The sequence below is a fragment of the Ochotona princeps genome, chromosome 25, assembly GCF_030435755.1.
Source record: "Ochotona princeps isolate mOchPri1 chromosome 25, mOchPri1.hap1, whole genome shotgun sequence".
In the NCBI taxonomy this organism is placed as follows: Eukaryota; Metazoa; Chordata; class Mammalia; order Lagomorpha; family Ochotonidae; genus Ochotona; species Ochotona princeps.
Window position 1 is genome coordinate 23,748,199 of NC_080856.1, and position 17,286 is coordinate 23,765,484.

A 17,286-nucleotide genomic window follows, 5' to 3' on the forward strand; every position below is an offset into this window, starting at 1 on the left:
GAGTCAGCCTATCCTGTCTGTCCACACCTCTGCCCCAGGCCTGCCTCTCCTCCATAGCCGGGGGAAGGCCCTGAAGAGACAGATCCTTCCAGAAGGTGAGAAATAAGAGCCCCAACCTCTCTCCCTCCTGCGTGCCCCAGCTGGGACTGGCACGGGGTCCAGAGGAGCCAGGATCCGACTGGTGGGTGTGGCTTTGGGTGTGACACCTGATCACTGAGCTAGGGAAGGTGTCTGCCATAAGCTGCTTGGGATTTTTCAAGCTCCTGGGCCCCCAGCCAAGTTCTGGCTGTGCAGGGCAGGAGGGTGGCTACTCCTGCTTGTCTGTTTTGGCAAGAGCACAAAGAAGCCGGGGCGGGGGCGGGCGGAATCAGAAGGTAGCATGTATGTGGCTTTGCTGAGAAATGTGGGACTTCAGAGTACGCAGTCACCTGACCATTACTTCTTCATTTTTAAATTTTCCACAATTCTACCCCGGTAATCCCCTCCAATGAAGGAAAGCGCAGCTGCTTCAGCACACCTGGCCCTACTGCTCTCAAGGCCTCGTTGGTCATGGGGCACGAGTTTGAGGAGGGAAACATGCGGGTGGCTGCTGCTCCTGCCAGCAAGGATGTATGATGCTTCCCACCCCAGCCAGGTAGGCATGGGTGTGTCCCAGCTCAAAGCTTGCAGGATCCTGGCCTGCTCAGGCCTGTGACGGACACCGTCCTGGTGCAGAGAATAAAGAGGTTCCCCTGACTGCCGAGGGTCTCCAGGCTAAGATGGGCATTGTTCACCGTTCACTGGCTTGCCGCCTTCCCTTCTCTGTGGGGCAGGTGTTATGGGGTCTGACCATCCAAATGCGGTAGGGGAGGCCTTGCCAGTGGCTGTGCCTGCTGGTGTGCGTCTGGCAAAATTCTTAAGGGCGGTTGGGTTGGAGTTCCAACTGCTCCACTTGCCAGCCAGCTAGCTGCCTGCCCACGTGGGGAGACCTCCATGGAGTTCATGGTTCCAGCCCAGCTGTTGTGATTTGGAGACTGAACCAAAGGATGGGAAATTTCTCTATCATTCCGATTTTCAAATAAATCTCGGCTCGATTGGAACACGCTGCGGTGGCTGGAAGCACCCCAGCAAGGCACCTGGTGAGACCTCAGGGGAGCCCCGAGGGCTGCCAATCAGGACCTTCAATTACCATAGAAACACCCGCCCCTCTATTTGAAGATAAGTGAAAGCAGAGAAAGCTTGGGTTTACATTCACTCCCCTGCTCCGCCTCCGGCTGGTTGCTCTCGGTTCGCCCGCCAGGGACCGTGACACTCAGCCTGGGAATCCCTAGCGGACTGTTGAAAACAGCGCTCGAACCTTCCCCTGACTTCTGATTGGTGGATTCAGAAAGTGACACCGCGAAAGCCCAGCCGGCTTGGGGCCGCGCGGCGGAGCGGCGGTGCCTCTGCCTTACGGCTTCCGCGGAGGCGCAGCTGCGCTGGGACCGGAAGGGGCGGGTGATGCTGGCCCAGTTGTTGGAAGCCGGCGCGGGGAGACCCCTCAACTGCCTGGAATCCGCCTGCCCACCCCCTCGGGAGACCCAGCAGGCCTGGAGCGCCAGAGCTTCGGCGCACAACTGTCTGTGGGGCAGATCCCGAGGCTCGGCCGTGCAGCGGGCGCACGGGGCGGTGGGCGAGCTCTGTCCCTCAGCCAGCCCCTAGCGCAGGTCGGTGTCTGCAGGGGAGGAGGCCTCTGAAGTTGTGTCAGGGCCCGACCTGGCGAGCTCTGAGCTCCTGGTGTCGTGTGGAAGGGTGCTGCCGTCCACCCTGGGGCGGCAGGAGCGCTGGCTGCAGCCCCAGTCGCTGGAGCTGTTTTGTGACATGCGTGTTGACTCGTCTCGGGTCAAGGTTGGTGATACATCCCTCAGGGTCGGAGGCATTTCTGTCTGCAGGGAGCAGAGGAGTGTGGGCTCTGAAGGGCTCATTCGGGGATAACTTGTCGCTGAATTATGACAGAAGGGACAACAGCCCTTATGACAGAAGGTCTGCCCTCTGGCGTTGGAGTCACGGCCTCACTGTTTTCTCCCGTTTGGAGAGGAACCGCCCACTTTCCCTAGCTCACCCTTTTCTCTGCTTGAGAGAGGAGGTTAGAGGTCCTGAGTGGATCTCTGGACAGAAAGTGGAGAGCCAGCCCCTTCCCGGCGGGGGTCGGGGGTGGGCCCTACGTTTCAGGATTGAGGTACTTGGGTGGGGGAGGGATGAGGCAAAGAGGCATCAGGGAGGCAGGGAGGCAGGCACAGGTGCTGCTGGTTCAAACCTGAGCAAGCAGGAGCATCTTCAGGTGGAGGGAGAAGGTCTCAGCTACAGAAACCTTATTGTGGCCTTGAGATTTCTTATAACCTGGAGGCAAGGAGCCGCCGGAGGTGTGGAGTGGGAGGGGGAGGTTGGCACCGAGAGGACTGTGGTGTTCCTTCTGGAAGGACAGGGTCACTTCTAGGACACTGCTTTCTGATGGGAGGATGCTCGGCCCACCCTAGCCCGGGTAGAGTGGGTCAATGCAGGACCTCCATGGGGGCAATTCTGGCTGCCCACACGGGGCACCCGACAGGGACAGTCAGACTGCTTCATGTCCCGCTTCCACTACTGTCTGCCCTCAACCTGACTCCTGGGAAGGCGCCCATCTGGGCCTGCACTGCCCTGCCCTGCCCCGCAATGGCGGCTGACTGGAATTGGAACTGGTTATCATTCACCAAACCTTGTTCTTCTCTGTAGGAATTGAAGATCAACTCCCAGGCAGTACAAGCACACCTGTGTTCCCTGGAATGCCAAGGAAGTGGTTCTTGTGGTCCCCACAGAGAAACACCTGTTAAGCTTGGGTCCTCACTCACCTTCTTCGGAAGTCAGAGATGGCGGAATTAACATCCGGGAACAAAAAGAGGGTTCTTCCACCCTGGATGACGGTCCAGGTGGCTGAAAAGAGGAAGGTGCCAGCACAGACTCCAAAGAGAAGGATGGCAGCGGCACCAGCCAGGATGGCAGCAAGGTAAGGGCGCTCTTGGGCACAGCCAGCTGCAGAAGAGGGGGTCTCCCGGGAGCCAGGCCGGGCCTTCCCACTGTGGCAGAACAGTGAGGTGGGGGGCTGTGGGGCTCTTAAAGGATGCAAAGGCTGTGGGGTGGAGACAGAGGGAGTTCTCCTCCTCCGGGCGTGCCTCCACCCTGTCTGTATGGAGATCCCTCTACCCTCAGCCCTCAGCTGTTGGCATAGATAGTGGGCCCTCAAGGGCAGTCAAGATGCCTGTCTTACCACTGTGACTTCAGGTAGGCCAGTTCAGCAGACAGTAGCCTGGGTTCTCGATGGATGGATGGAATACAGTAGGTTGCTGGGCCAGCAGGCGATGGGGGCCTGGGGTAGTTGAATGGTGGTGACTGGGGGGTCGCGTGGGTCTTCAGACTGCCCGTATCCTATGGGAAGAGCCATCCTTGCCTCTGCTAGACAGGCCAGCAGGCCCTCAGTGTCTGTCTCTGGTTCTTTCCTCGCCGAGCTATCTGAGCTGACCAGGGCTGCTTTTAACTGTGCTTTGCCTGATGTATTTGTGCCTCAGTCAGGGCTTGGCCTCCAGGCCTGTATGAGCCCCTGTCCACTGCGTGGCTTGCAGGGTTTGCCTCTGGGGAGCCAAGTCGTCAGTCCTGATCCCCAGGGACTTGGGAAGCTTCCCCGTCCGCCTCCTTCATGGCCCTGGGCCAGTCACTAGGACAAAGCCCCTGCCCTTCTCTCACCCTGCTGCGAGTCCCATCTGAGGCTTTGTCTTCCAGACCTGTCTCGAGGACTGTGTACTGCATGAATGAGGCTGAAATAGTGGCTGTGGCTCTGGGGATCCTGATCGAGGTAAAGTCAGCCGACAGGGTCCTTGGTCACGCTCCATGAGGAGCACCTCAGGGATCCCACCCCTGCCGGCCCACTCCCTGGCCTCAGTCTCTCTCTACGTGGGCTGAGCTGCTGGGCCGGATGCCTGGAGCTGGGGTGGGCTGGGTATGAGTGGAGCAGGCCCTCCATCGGCGGGGACCCTGTGCTAGTGTGTAGGTGGAGGGCACACACAGGCTCTGCTGCTTGTGGCTGCAAGAGAAGCTCAGGCGAGATGGCTTTCTCAGCATCACGCCTCTAGCTAGTCAGCGACTTCCCTTGGGCTCACGTCCATCAGCTTGTGTGCCCGGGGCTCCTTCCCTTCTGGCACCTTGCCTTTCCAGATGTGGTTTCTATTGACTGCCTCCCTTCACGTCCCCCCCGCCCGAGTCAGCCATTCCCCAGTGTCCCTGCGGGCTCTCTCCTCAGTCCTGAGTGTGAGAGGCCGAGGTGAGGCGGGGGTGGGCGCTGGTAAGGGGGAGCAGTCCCTCGATAGAGGCTGCCTTCTGGGTGTGTCTGTCACTGACAAACCAGCATGTTAGGGAAATCAGGCACTCATGTCTGCTCCTCCTCCTCCCCCAGGACCGCAAACAGGAAAAGCCCTGGCAGCTGCCATCTCTGGCGGATACCCAGGAGCCCGAGGCCTCATCCCTCTCCCCCTCCCCCTCCCCCCACACAAGCTCTGGGAGCAGCGATGAAGAGGCCGGAGGGAGCGACGCCCCTATGCCAGGCTTTGGCCCTGCCCACGGCGAGGGCAGCAGCGGTCCCGAGGAGGAGGAGGAAGAAGATGCTTTCAAATATGTTCGGGAGATATTTTTCAGCTAAGGACTGACCTGCCCTGGGGGCTGTCCCAGTGGGCACCAGAGGCCCCATGTCCTAGCTTGGTGCCTCCCTCCTGGGGCCTTACAGACTCACCTCGGCCCGGGAGCTTCTGTGGAGGGTGTGGGAGTGAGGACTCGAACCCAGTTCCCCAAAGACTTCCCCCACCATGTGGAAGTTTCAGTGGTTTTATTCAGTGACCAAGCTCCAGGGAAAATGAGCTTAAGGGGTCCAAAGAATTTTCCAAGAAAAGTATTGCTTGTAAGTTACCTGGGGCATTTAGCCTGCATTAGCTGGTTTCCAGCACAGGACCCCAGCTGCCCACAGGGCTCTGCACCCGTCACGCCACCCTTTTCAGGGTGCAGGCCCCAGGAGCTGTAACAGGAGTGCAGACAGGCCCACGGAGGAGATGGCACAGAGTCATGGCAGTGTTCCCGTCGCTACCTCTGTATTTAGACAAAAATTAAGTCATCGTCTTGCAGGTTTCCTAATAGACTGGTGCTGGGAAATACAAGTGTTGTTGTGCTTCTGTCCTTCCAAGTCTGCGGTGTTGGGTATGGACTGTTCTGACCCCTTCAGCTTCTCTGAGCGAGCATCTGGCGTTTCCTGGGTCTCGCAGCAGGGGGCGCTGTGCCAGCTGCCTCCTGCAGTGTGTGTGGCTTCAGGGCCGGGGACCCCTGAGGGGAACCTGCCAAGCCACCACCAAGCCTTGTCTTGGTGTGCGCTGGGTTCTATCTTGCTGAATCCTTTGCAGATAAGGCCTGGGCTTTGATAGTGGAGTCTGGGTGACCCAACACAGTTGCAGTAGCAGTCTGTGACCCAGGGCCCAATGGCCACCACAGTTCTGGCCTTGCCTTTTCCCATTCATTGCTGTAACTGCCCCACGCTCCCGAGGCTACTGTGTAAGAACTGCTCAGATTGGATCATGAAAGCAGGAACTCGCGTGAAAAGGAGCTGGTTGGTGCTGGGAGCTTTGACTGTCCTACAGGATAGAAGATCCTACAGAAAGAAGCAGCAGTTACCCTAGCCACCCTGGCTGCCTCTGGGCCCCTGGGGGCCCCACCTGCTCATGGTAGGCCCCTTCATTGCAACAGGAGGTTGGCATTGAGCTGTAACAGTATGGTTAGGCCATAGCTTCTCAGGGTCTGAGCCCTTGCAATAGCATCAGCCCGAAGCCTGGACTAGCAGCTCTCAAGTGCACACGTATCCTTCTGGACCCTCGGAGAGAACACAGCTGTGGCTGTGAGCACGAGGATGAGTAAGGCCTCGGCCATGCCCAGAGCCAGAAAGGCAGGCCCCAACAGAGAGGCCCTGATCCACTGCCACACGTATGAGAGGAAGAGGCCCAGGCCACTTGGCAGCAACACGGAGGACACCACCATGAAGCCCACCGCCAGCTGCCACTCTGCCTTGTTCCGGTTACACCAGGCCAGGAGGAGAGGCATGGGGACAAAGAGCATGAGGACCAGGGCGCCGTACACACTGAGTCTGGCCAGAGCCAGGCCCACCTGAGGCACCCCAAGGGCCTCCAGCTCAGGGACCTGGAGACACTGCAGGGAGCTGGTGTCCTCGTTCCAGAGGCAGAAGCTGTAGAAGCCGAGTCTCAGGTGGGGCAGGTCGGTGATGTTGCCGTCCTTGCAGAGCAGGGCATAGAAGAGCAGGGAGATGACCACAGCCACGAGGATCATGGTGCTCAGAAACAGGAAGTACTCACGCCACTGGGGACGGGCCACGGCCATTGCACCTCCCCTTACCGGAGGGGACCTGTGGGGAAGGCACAGTGGTTAGCTCCCAGCTCGCCATTTAGCTCCCCGAGAAACTTTGCTCAAACCAGGACAAGAAATCCAAGGTAGGGTCCGGCGCAATAGCGTAGCGGTTAAAGGTCCTCGTCTTGGATGCACCAGGATCCCATATGGGCGCCGGTTCTAATCCCAGCAGCTCCACTTCCCATCCAGTTCCCTGCTTGTGGCCTGGGAAAGCAGTTGAGGACGGCCCAAAACCTTGGGACCCTGCACCTGCGTGGGAGACCCAGAGGGAGGTTCCTGGCTTCTAACTTCGGATCGGCGCAGCTCTGGCCATTGCAGTCACTTGGGGAGTGAATCATCAGACGGAAGATCTTCCTCTCTGTCTCTCCTCCTCTCTGTACATCTGCCTTTCCAATAAAAATAAATAAATCTTGAAAAAGAAATCCAAGGTAACCTGCAGCCAGGACCCATTGGAGTTATCAACTGCTTCTCCTTGGCTTGAGGTTAGAAGGAAAAGTCCATGCAGCGGTTCTGAGGTCTGGCTTTCCCAGCGGAAGTGTCCCCTTATCATGGGTCTTGCTGCTACCCGAATTCAAGAAGCCCTGGCGGGGCATTCCAGTGTGAGGTTTCCCAGATCCTTAGTGGGGGCAAAAGACTTAATGGTGGGTGATGCTGCTGAACAGCCCAAGCCGTGGCCCACTATGCCTGTTGGGACAGCCATGGGAGTGGGGGTCTGTGCAAACCTGTGGCTAGACCACACATTCATCAAGGTAGAACGGCTGTGCTTGACTCCAGGGTCGGCCACACTTCTGAAACTCTGGCTCATTTGGCTATGAGCCTGGGCAGAGGACCAACGCCAGCCCCACCGCTGTGAATTTACTCGCCTACCTTCAGAACTCATTATTGGGCAAAGACAAGGTGTCAGCCTGAGAGTACAACCAGGTCGTAACACTCAAGGCTCTTAGAAGCGCTATGATGGGGCTGGCATGGTGGCATATCAGGCTAATCCTCTGCCTGTGGCACCAGCATCCCCTGTGGTAATAGTTCTAGTCCCAGATGTTCCATTTCCCATCCACCTCCCCGCTTATGACCTAGGAAGGCAGTGGAGGATGACCTAAGTTCTTGGGCTCATGTACCCATTTGGGAGACGCAGAAGAAGCTCCTGGCTTCCAGCTGACCCAGTTCTGATTACTGTAGCCATTTGGAGGAGTGAGCCAGCAGATGGAAGATCTCTGTCTAACTCTAGCTTTCAAGTAAATAAAATATATCTTTAAGCATCTGATACTTTCCCTGGACAGTCACATATTCATTTTTGGAAAACTGAGCAAATTTCTTCAAATTTTTACTAATTTGAAAGGTAGACAGAATTAGACCTCCCTTTTGCTGGCTCACTCCCCGGTTGCCTGCAGCAGTTGGGGCTGGGATAGGCGGAGGCCTGGAGCGCAGAACTCCAGTCCGGATCTCCAAGGTGGGAAGCAGGAACCCAAGTACTTGAGCCATCACCTGCTTCCTCCCGGGACGTGTAGTAGCAGGAAGCTGGAATCGGAAACAGCCAGGACACTGTATGTTCTCTCCAACATGGACTAATGTAGCCATTTATGTCCCCCAAGTGATTGGGAACACAGCACTGCAAATCTCATAAGATGCACAGTGCCGGGCCGAGATGCTGGAGGTCAGCCCATGAGCCAGGCGACGGCCACCAGTAGCTCTGGGGAAGGACCCAGGCGCCTGTAGCCAGACAGTCTATACACCACACTCATTCCGTGCCAGACTATATGAACAGAGGGAACATGAGAGGGACTGAAAGAACAGCTCTGTTGAAAGGACCCGAAGATGCACTCAAAGAGTAAAGATTGCTCAGTGATGCCTTTGGCAGAGACCTGGGCACGTTGGCTGGTGGTGGGCAGGTGCCTGCATCCACGCTGCCACCAGCTCACCACAGAGGCTGCTGGCGTGACCAAGCAGTCACGGCTTCTCTTGCAGTGGAGCCCAGCAGGGACGCTCAGAAATGGACGCGTGAGGGGCCATCCTGCCAGAGGCCGTGGTCGAGGCTCCTCCACCATCCAAAGTCCTCTGACTTACATGGTTGGAAGGTTCTTAGAGCAACGGCACTCACTACAGAAGGAATTCCTAGCAATACAAAGGGTGGCTTCAGTGCTTACGTCATCAGACTGGGGTGATACACTTTTGCCTGTGGGCTGGAAAGTTTCCCAACAGGGACATATTCTTAGTGCTTTGCATATTTGCTCTGTGTGAAGGTTCTGTGTGCCAGTGTTAACAGGTCGAGGTGCTTTAGGGTGTGGAATGGGTCTCTAAGAAGTGCTGGTTGGACTGTTGGCACTGAAGGACTGGGATGGGAGCTGGGAGCGCCTATGTTTCAGTATTCCCTCTTAGTTCTCCCATGCGAATTCTTTAAGATTGCATTCAAATTACCAGTAAATAGTTTTTTTGGGTTTTGGGGTTTTTTTTTGCCTTGAAAATAGAGCTGAGTTTAAAAATACCTAGTGTGGCTCCTGTGGGAGGAGACAGGCGATGTCATTTTGCAGGTCCCGCCTGCCGCTGGAGCCTTTGTTTTTGATTTCCTTTTTTCTTTTTCTCGAGTGACCTTTTGGTAAAGTGAGAACAAAGGATCATTGGCGCCCAGAGGCCCAGGACTAGCCATGGCAGAAGGTGCTGTCTCTAGGCATTTTTTTTTCTCCTTCTCAATTCTTTAGATGAACTTTAGAGTTTAGTGCCTGCTGCTGGAGGCTCTCCGCCAACTAAGGTGACTTAGAACTTAAACTTGGAATTCTCTAGTGAGGTCCAGCTCCCTCCTTGTCCTCTGGCTATGTGTCATCCAGTCCCTGCGTAGGCAGTGCCCACTCCCATCTGCTCCTCCAGCCACTGCTCAGCTCCCAGAGCCTTCCCTTGTTTTGAACTCCTCTAAATCCTGTCACCGCTACACGGCTTTTCCTGGACAACTCTAGCCACATACTAGAGTGTGTGCTCTACCACAGGCTCAGTGTTATGCACGGTGGGTAAAGCTGCCACCTTTGATGACAGCATCTCGTGGGGGTGCCATTTTGTGTTTCAAGTGCTCCACTTCTGATGCAGAGGTGCTAATAGCCTGGGAAAAGCAGTGGAAGATGGTCCAAGGGTCTAGTGTGGTGGCTCAGCAGGCAACTGCTCTGCCTGCAAACGCCAGCATCCCATATGGGAGCAAATTCATGTCCCGGTTGCTCCATTTCCAAACCAACCTACTGCATATAGATTGGGAAAGCAGTGGAGGACAGCCAAAGCCTTGGGACCCTGCACCCTGGTGGGAGATCTGGAAGAAAATCCAGGATCCTGGCTTCAAACTGACTCAGCTCTGGCTGTTGCTGTTGTTTAGGGAGTGAAACAGCCAATGGAAGATCTCTGATGCTCCTTCCCTCTGTAAATTTGCCTTTAAATAAAAAGAAAAAGCAAAAAAAAAAAAAAAAAAAGAAAGAAAGAAAAAGGAAAAGATGGTGCAAGTGTTTGGGACACTACCACTCAAATGGGAGAGTGGATGAAGCTCCTGGTTTGGCCTGGTCCAGCCTGACTGTTATAGCTCCCCAGGGAGTGACATAGGTAATCCACTGTTGGTGGGAATGTAACCTAGTACAACCACTATGGAAGACAGTTTGGAACTTTCTCAGAAATCTGAAAATAGATCTATCATATGACCTAGTCATCCACTGCTGGTAATTGACCCAAACAAAATGACATCAGCATACCATAGAGTTATTTATACTCTCATGTAAACAGCTCAATTCGCAATAGCTAAGATATGAAATCAACCCATGTGTCCATCAACTGATGACTGGACAAAGAAAATATAGTTATTTCCGTATGAATACTACTCAGCCATAAAAAATGAAATCCTGTCTTTTGCAACCAAATGCATGTAACTAGGAACTATTATGCTTAGTGAAATAAGCCAGTCTCAAAGTAGCATGGTTCCTCTGAAATGTAGCAGCTAATATAGAATACAAAAAAAAAAAAGCATAGAAATGAAATGGTCATTTTGGCATATGATTGTTATTTTTAGCTTGTGTTTACCAAGTGGCTGCAGCTGTGGCCATCCTACTATTTACGTGTTGAAATTTATGATTAGTGGGAATTAAGCCTGTGAATATAGAGTAAATTGAAATTCTTTCTTTACAAAAATTGACAGCTACAAGATGTCTCAGAATGGAGAGGTTGTAGTAGCTATCAAACTCCACCTGGACTGTGAGTAGGCTGCCTGCCACCCAAACATCACAGGCACTAGCCTACTGTCATGTGCTTCAAGGGCAAGGTCCCCATTTCTGCAAGAGCAGGAAGTGCTGCCTCAACTGGATTAGTTGCTTATGGCTCTTCACTCCTTTGCTTTGCAGTAAGCAGAGGGGAGGAGTTATCAAACCAAGCAGTAAGCTGAAGACCACAGGGAGGATGAACTTGGGTTGGCCAAGCAGTTATGTCTCAATAAGAAGAAGAACTGACCAGTCCAATAACAGAAGTTAGCTCCAGAAACACACCCACCAGCCAGTGATGGCAGTTCCCTGAACACTAAGCCAGTCACCCAAGGCTGATTCCCAATAATTGCCACAAATTCCCAAGATTTATCTTTCTCCTTAAGATTTCTGGCCAAAGGCTAACCTCCAACCCTTATAAAGACAGAGAACAGATGTAAGGACAGTAGCCAGATGTGTCACTCCAAGGTCCATCTGAGCATCCAAAACCAAATAAAAATATCTACACTGCAGCAGAGGGGAGACAGAGATCGGTTGACCCATTTCCATTGTGGGGGTTACCTTGTTCTCTTTTACTTATTTCAAACTCCTGGATGGTGGCTCACCAATTGCAGCATGGACAATTCATATATTGACCTCGAGTGTAGGTTCTGATCTCCTGCAGAGCTAGAATGCCAAGCACAGTCTAGTGTCATGCTTAAGTAGAATTCATTCAACAGTGTGGGAATCAACACATGTCCATACTCGGGTACAAGCCATCCCACCCTGGGAAATGCCCAAGCTGGGTGGACCCAAGGGTGGACAAGAAGGAAAAAGCCAAGAGCGGTACCTAGAGAGTGAAAAGTGGAGTGGTGGTCTGCTGTGGAAAGACAGCCCTCTCCCACCTTCCAGCATTTTTACCATGGAAGGGGTGATGCTCTAATCAGACCTACAAATGAGGTGGAGCCTTAGCATGGACCATGACCTTGATGGAGCAGTTGTATCCCGAGAAAGTGGATGTAGCAAACTGACAGTTTAAGAGACAGCATTATTTGGCAGGGATACAAGAATTCCATTTCGCTTAAACTTGGATTAACTGGCTAGTTACATTGTCACTTTTTGGCAATTTACTTGATCTATAGGGTCTCTCTTCTTCCTCTCTAACATGTGGGTTGTTATGTTGTTCACACTTGAGAGGGAAATGAGCTAGCATACACATACAAGAATCGGTGGCTGAGTCACAATGCCCTGGATCCTGTCTGCTCATGCTGACGAAGCAATGATTCAGGAAGAAAAAGGGGAACTGAGGGAAAAATGATGTAGGGATGGTGGGCTGCTGAGTAGCAAGAATGGAAAGAGCAGAGCAGACAAACAGAATAAAGCCAGAACAATAGAATTAACCGGGGCTCAGAGCAAGCATACACATTGACTTGTCAGAAGAGGCTGCCGGCTCCCGCAGAAATGTTTAAGAGACAGGAGTTCAAGGTTTGGGTGTGGCCCTCACAAAAATAAAAAGGGAAGAAAGGGAAGTGTGTCGTATTTCCCTTGGCAGAGACACGAGTCTAGGTTCTAATTTCTCAAAACTAGCTGCTGCGGTGCTTGGGTGAGGCAGCTCCTTGGCTTTCCCAGTGTTTCCGGTAGATGCCGTCCCTAGAACGAGCTCCCTGTGCAACGCTGTGTTGGTTTGGCTTTCAGTGCTTCCAAGTAAACAAAACAGCTTTACCAGGATAAACAAGACAACACCAAGAGGTTGCATTATGAAGTCAGAAGCCTGGATCCTGTATACACAGATACAAGTCATCTTAACAGCTTGAATGGATCCATGAATAACAACTTGTGATTTGTTCCACTGTTTTGTTGCCTATTGAGCCCCATTAGCAGATCATCTGGCTGGGAACAAGGGTTGCAAAAAAATTATGGAGAAGAAAAAATAGCCTCAAAAACAAGAAAATGTCTGAAACTGCAGGCTGCAGAGCGGGGCTCATCTTGCTTTGGGTTTTGTTGGCAGCATATCCGGTTGAGTTCATGGGAGGCGATTCCCCGACCCCCAAGCAGAGTGTGAGGAGCCAGGGTACTAGAGATAGGGCCTGTCTTTGGGTGTCCACTGCTTGTCCTTCCACGCCAGCCTTGCGTCCTGCCCTCACAAAGAGGTTTCGCTGTGCCCTTCCTATTGCGGAGACCCAAAGCATCTTGTGACCCCCACAATGACATGTTTTGGATGATTCCCTGAGTCAGAGGCCCTGGATAACACTGATGCCTGCCCTCATCAGCAGTGTACTTTTGGGCCCGGCGTGATGGCTCAGTGGCTGAATCCTCACCTTGCAATTGCCAGAGTACCATGTAGGCGCCAGTTTGTATCCCAGCTGTTTCACATCCCATCCAGCTCCCTGCCTGTGGCCAGAGAGAGCAGTCAAGGATGGCCCAAAGCCTTGGGACCCTGCACCCACATGGGAGACCCGGAAGAAGCTCCTCACTCCTGGCTTTGGATTGGCTTTGCTCTGGCCAGTGTGGGCACTTGGGGAGAGAATTAGCAGACAGATGATCTTTCTGCATATCTGCCTTTCCAATAAAAATAAATAAATCTTATAAAAAAGAAATTAAGAGTGCACTTTAGATGGCTGGCATGGTAGGTCATAGGCTAAACCTCTGCCTGTGCAGCTGGCATCCTACAAGGATGCCATTTCAAGTTCTGGCTGTTCTACTTCCTATCCAGCTCCCTGCTTACGGCCTGGGAAAGCAGCAGAGGATGGCTCTCAAGTCCTTGGACCCATGTAGGTACACCTACATGGCAGACCTGTAAGAAGTTCCTGCACCTGCATGGGAGACTTGTAAGAAGTTCCTGGCTCCTGGCTTCAGATCAGGTAGCTCTGATCTATCAGCTCTGGCCCATGAAGCCTTTTGGGGTAAACCAGCAGATGGAAGATCTCTCTTGCTCTGTCCTTCCCTCTGTAAATCTGTCTTTTAAACAAAAAACACCCGACTACCTCAATGCTCTCTTACTCCTCTTCTGGACAACAGGTAACCCCTTCCTCTTCATTTCAGCTGGATTTGCCCCATTAGGTTATTGGAACCCATGCCAATGTCAAGGGCATGTGTCTAGCCCACCTCTCGACAAATGTTATTATTCCAAACAGCTGTGTGGCACTGGGAAACCCAGTATCATATCACAGTCCTATGCAGAGATATATCGCAAGGTGTCCGGGATCTCTAATTCTGTTGGCCAGCTCCCGCCCCATCTCTCAACATGGCTCAATGTAATTGTCTTGCCTCCAGCACCAATTCTTCTTTCATGTCATTTTATTCGGTTTCAGTCAACTGTTATGAATTTTCTAGCAGGTGCCCCAACTAACACTGATTTCTTGGTCAGAAGCTAAACAGGAAATTTCAAACTCCCAGGATCTTGAGAGAACCAAACGGGCAGTCTTCATTCCAACTTTGGTAGGCATGGCAGTTGCGACCTCCCTCCTGGTGGTAGGCCTCAGTGCAGGAGCTCTGGGTCACACCATCATCGAGGTCAACAAGCTGCAAGTAGGCCCGGCGGCGTGGCCTAGCGGCTAAAGTCCTCGCCTTGAAAGCCCCGGGATCCCATATGGGCGCCGGTTCTAATCCCGGCAGCTCCACTTCCCATCCAGCTCCCTGCTTGTGGCCTGGGAAAGCAGGAGAGGACGGCCCAAAGCTTTGGGACACTGCACCCGCGTGGGAGACCCGAAAGAGGTTCCTGGTCCCGGCATCGGTTTGGCGCGCACCAGCCGTTGTGGCTCACTTGGGGAGTGAAACATCGGATGGAAGATCTTCCTCTCTGTCTCTCCTCCTCTCTGTATATCCGGCTTTTCAGTAATAATAAAATCTTTAAAAAAAAAAGATTTATTCATTTTATTACAGCCAGATATACACAGAGGAGGAGAGACAGAGAGGAAGATCTTCCGTCCGATGAATCACTCCCCAAGTGAGCCGCAACGGGCCGGTGCTGCGCCGATCCGAAGCCGGGAACCTGGAACCTCTTCCGGGTCTCCCACGCGGGTGCAGGGTCCCAATGCATTGGGCCGTCCTCGACTGCTTTCCCAGGGCACAAGCAGGGAGCTGGATGAGAAGTGGAGCTGCCGGGATTAGAACCGGCGCCCATATGGGATCCCGGGGCTTTCAAGGCGAGGACTTTAGCCGCTAGACCACGCCGCCGGGCCCAAAATGAATAAATCTTTAAAAAAAAAAAAAAAAAAACAAGCTGCAAGTGGACCTCAATCAAGCAACAGAAGACTAAGCTTGGTCCCTGGCATCCTTGCAGCGACAAATCACCTCGCTGCTGAAGTGGCACTCCAGAATCGATGAGCCCTGGATCTCCTGACTGCAAGCAAAGGGGGAACCTGTGTCTTCCTACAGGAACAGTGTTGTTATTATATGAACGAATCTGGCATAGTAGAAACCAGGATCAAAAACTCTCCAGTCAATAAGGGATTGACTCAATAATTGGCAAAAATGAGGGCAAGGACTCAGGTTTTAACATCTGGGAAATCCCCCCCCTAGTAACCTGGCTCCTGCCTATACTAACCCCATTAATAGTTACAGGCCTTCTATTAACAATCGCCCCTTGTTTTTTAAGGTTCGCCAAAGAAAAAAATCCACAGAGCCTCATCGGTCACTCTCAACCGTTACTCCACCCCTTCGTTCCAGTGCCCACTGAGCCCTCTCTGGACCATAATTAGGGACTACAACCCTCTGCAGCAGCAAATAGCCAGAACGACTTTGTCGCCCCTTTTCCTATGACCAAGTGTCCGAAATGGTGGCACTGAAGACGAGAGGCTGGTCTGCTCTGGACCCGGCATGTCTCCCAGGCTTCAGCCTGGAACAGTAGGGGCCACAGGAGCCAGTTATGTCACAGGCCTGGTGGGATTCCAGCCGACCAATGGCACACCTGAACAGACATTCCTTACATAGTTGGGGCATAGACAGCCCCTTTGCCAGCCCACGTGTCTATAGGAGTATAAAACTCCTCAACACGTATCTTCTTTTCGCCTCCATCTTCCTTCCCTTTTGTGCGAAGGGGGCCCAGGTGTGGATTTTCCAAATAAAGCTTCCATTACAACTTCGAACAACTTGCTGATATTATTCCACCAGCGGGTGGATGGTCGGTGGTCATCATCGAACACATGGCAACATGTGCACATTAAAAAATGTTTTTAAATTTTCAAAAAAAAAAACACAAAAAACAAAAACCCCAAATCCTAAATAGGTCTTTTTGGCCTCAAATTCTCACTTTTATAAGTCTATCCTAAGACAGCAATCAGAAATGCAGCCAGTGGTTTACAGACAGGAATGCTCATCACTGTATTACTCTGGTCAAAAAAATGGGAAGCAATTTGAACACCCAACTCCTAGGAGTCAATTATAACAGGACAATGAATGCAGCTTTTAGAACCAATGTGTCTAAAAACTGTTACATAGCACCACTTCTATATCAAGGGCCCAGAAGAAAGACACTAAGTATTTTAGAATGTTGGTATCAGCTCTAATATTTCTGGATGGCAACAATATAGGCACTTGTCCATTTCTTCTGTTTTAAAAATCCCTCAGAATTATACATTGTTTTTATGAACAAATAAAACTAGTAAAACTATCATAAACAACCTTATTAATTAGATTAAGCTGGAAAGAAATTTGGGACACGAGAATAGGTGTAATACTGAAAGAAGGCTGGGATGAGACATTTCAGAACAGCTTCAGGGAGGCCTTGGGTATGAAAACACATTATTACAAAGTGTAGTTCTTCACAAGGGAAAAATGGAAATGTACGCATCTTTTCTTTCTCAAGAAAGTCTGATTTTACAGATGGAAAGAAATATTAACAGAAGCTAACAGCGAAACAAAGCAACATTAAAAACAAATCTCTTGAGAGCTGCACCAACGAAACTAAAACCTCGCCATGGATTTTTGGGGGGACGTAAGGAGTCTAACGTAACAGAATGTCTAACATTTCTTCTATCTATGACATTCTTTGAACCAACAACTTGGGTCTTTCTGATAGTTTTACCATCATTGCATATTTTTAAGTCTCACGGTAGTTTGCCAACTTCTTTCGAGTGATAGTTTAAGCACTGCTGCTCATGGTGTCTTCCTAACTCCCTCTGAGTAGCAGCTGAGAAGCTGCTGGTCAGCGTCTGGTTCCACTGAAGCAGCTCTTCCACAAGCCACAAACACATACTTGTTGGGAGTGCGCATAAGACACTGTTGCATAAGAGCAGAATGCTGGTGGAGAGCAAGCCGACTGGTAGAACACACAGTAGCCGGGGAGGCAGGGAGGGGAGGCCCCAGCCCCAGGACTGCCCTGTGTGTCGGTGGAAGGTGAAATACCTGGGAGTGGCCGCAGGAGGTTGGCGGGAGCCCTGGGCTGGGTGCTTGGAGAGAAAGGAGGTACTTACAGAGAAGAGGTGCGAATCCCACAGGGACACTCATGAAAAGCGGGAGCCGTCAATGAGCCTCAGGGGCTGGCTCCTTTGTTCTTGCTGGCTCTCTGACATCAGGTTCCAGAAATGAGGACAGAACTCAGAGAGCTGGCAGCTACAGGGTCCCGAGCTGAAGTGCCGCTTGCACTCCGAGTTCTGCCTAAGTAAACAGCTCTCGGGACTTGGGTCCATGTCACTCTCAGCTGATTTCA

The 17,286-nt window shown here is 52.2% G+C and overlaps 2 protein-coding genes across 4 annotated transcripts; one reads left to right on the top strand and one right to left on the bottom strand.

The window, feature by feature from the left end:
- Positions 1 to 1,450: 1,450 nt before the first annotated feature.
- Positions 1,451 to 5,227, top strand: CYREN (cell cycle regulator of NHEJ). Of its 3 annotated transcripts, none has more exons than XM_058681335.1 (4): positions 1,451 to 1,866; positions 2,731 to 3,001; positions 3,772 to 3,844; positions 4,442 to 5,227. In XM_058681335.1, exons 2-4 carry the CDS (start codon positions 2,865 to 2,867, stop codon positions 4,682 to 4,684), a joined length of 453 nt encoding a protein of 150 aa, XP_058537318.1. In that variant the 5' UTR covers positions 1,451 to 1,866; positions 2,731 to 2,864; the 3' UTR covers positions 4,685 to 5,227. The 3 variants fall into 3 exon arrangements, with proteins under 3 accessions (XP_058537318.1, XP_058537317.1, XP_058537319.1); XM_058681334.1 differs by having other exon boundaries at positions 2,814 to 3,001; XM_058681336.1 differs by lacking the exon at positions 1,451 to 1,866 and adding an exon at positions 2,181 to 2,197.
- Positions 5,228 to 5,671: 444 nt separating this feature from the next.
- On the bottom strand, positions 5,672 to 17,242 carry TMEM140 (transmembrane protein 140). Its single transcript, XM_058681333.1, has 2 exons — positions 17,051 to 17,242; positions 5,672 to 6,442 (listed from the first exon to the last, which is right to left on the bottom strand). The coding sequence occupies exon 2, from the start codon at positions 6,415 to 6,417 to the stop codon at positions 5,860 to 5,862; it is 558 nt and encodes a 185-aa protein (XP_058537316.1). The 5' UTR covers positions 6,418 to 6,442; positions 17,051 to 17,242; the 3' UTR covers positions 5,672 to 5,859.
- Between the last annotated feature and the right edge of the window lie 44 nt (positions 17,243 to 17,286).

What these genes read in the sequence shown, in the direction of transcription:
- CYREN (XM_058681335.1), top strand. Translation starts at nt 2,865, where the DNA reads ATGGCGGAATTAACATCCGGGAACAAAAAGAGGGTTCTTCCACCCTGG. An exon ending in CCAGCCAGGATGGCAGCAAG is followed by an intron (nt 3,002 to 3,771) that starts GTAAGGGCGCTC and finishes TTTGTCTTCCAG; the next exon opens with ACCTGTCTCGAGGACTGTGT. An exon ending in CTCTGGGGATCCTGATCGAG is followed by an intron (nt 3,845 to 4,441) that starts GTAAAGTCAGCC and finishes CTCCTCCCCCAG; the next exon opens with GACCGCAAACAGGAAAAGCC.
- TMEM140 (XM_058681333.1), bottom strand. Translation starts at nt 6,417, where the DNA reads ATGGCCGTGGCCCGTCCCCAGTGGCGTGAGTACTTCCTGTTTCTGAGC.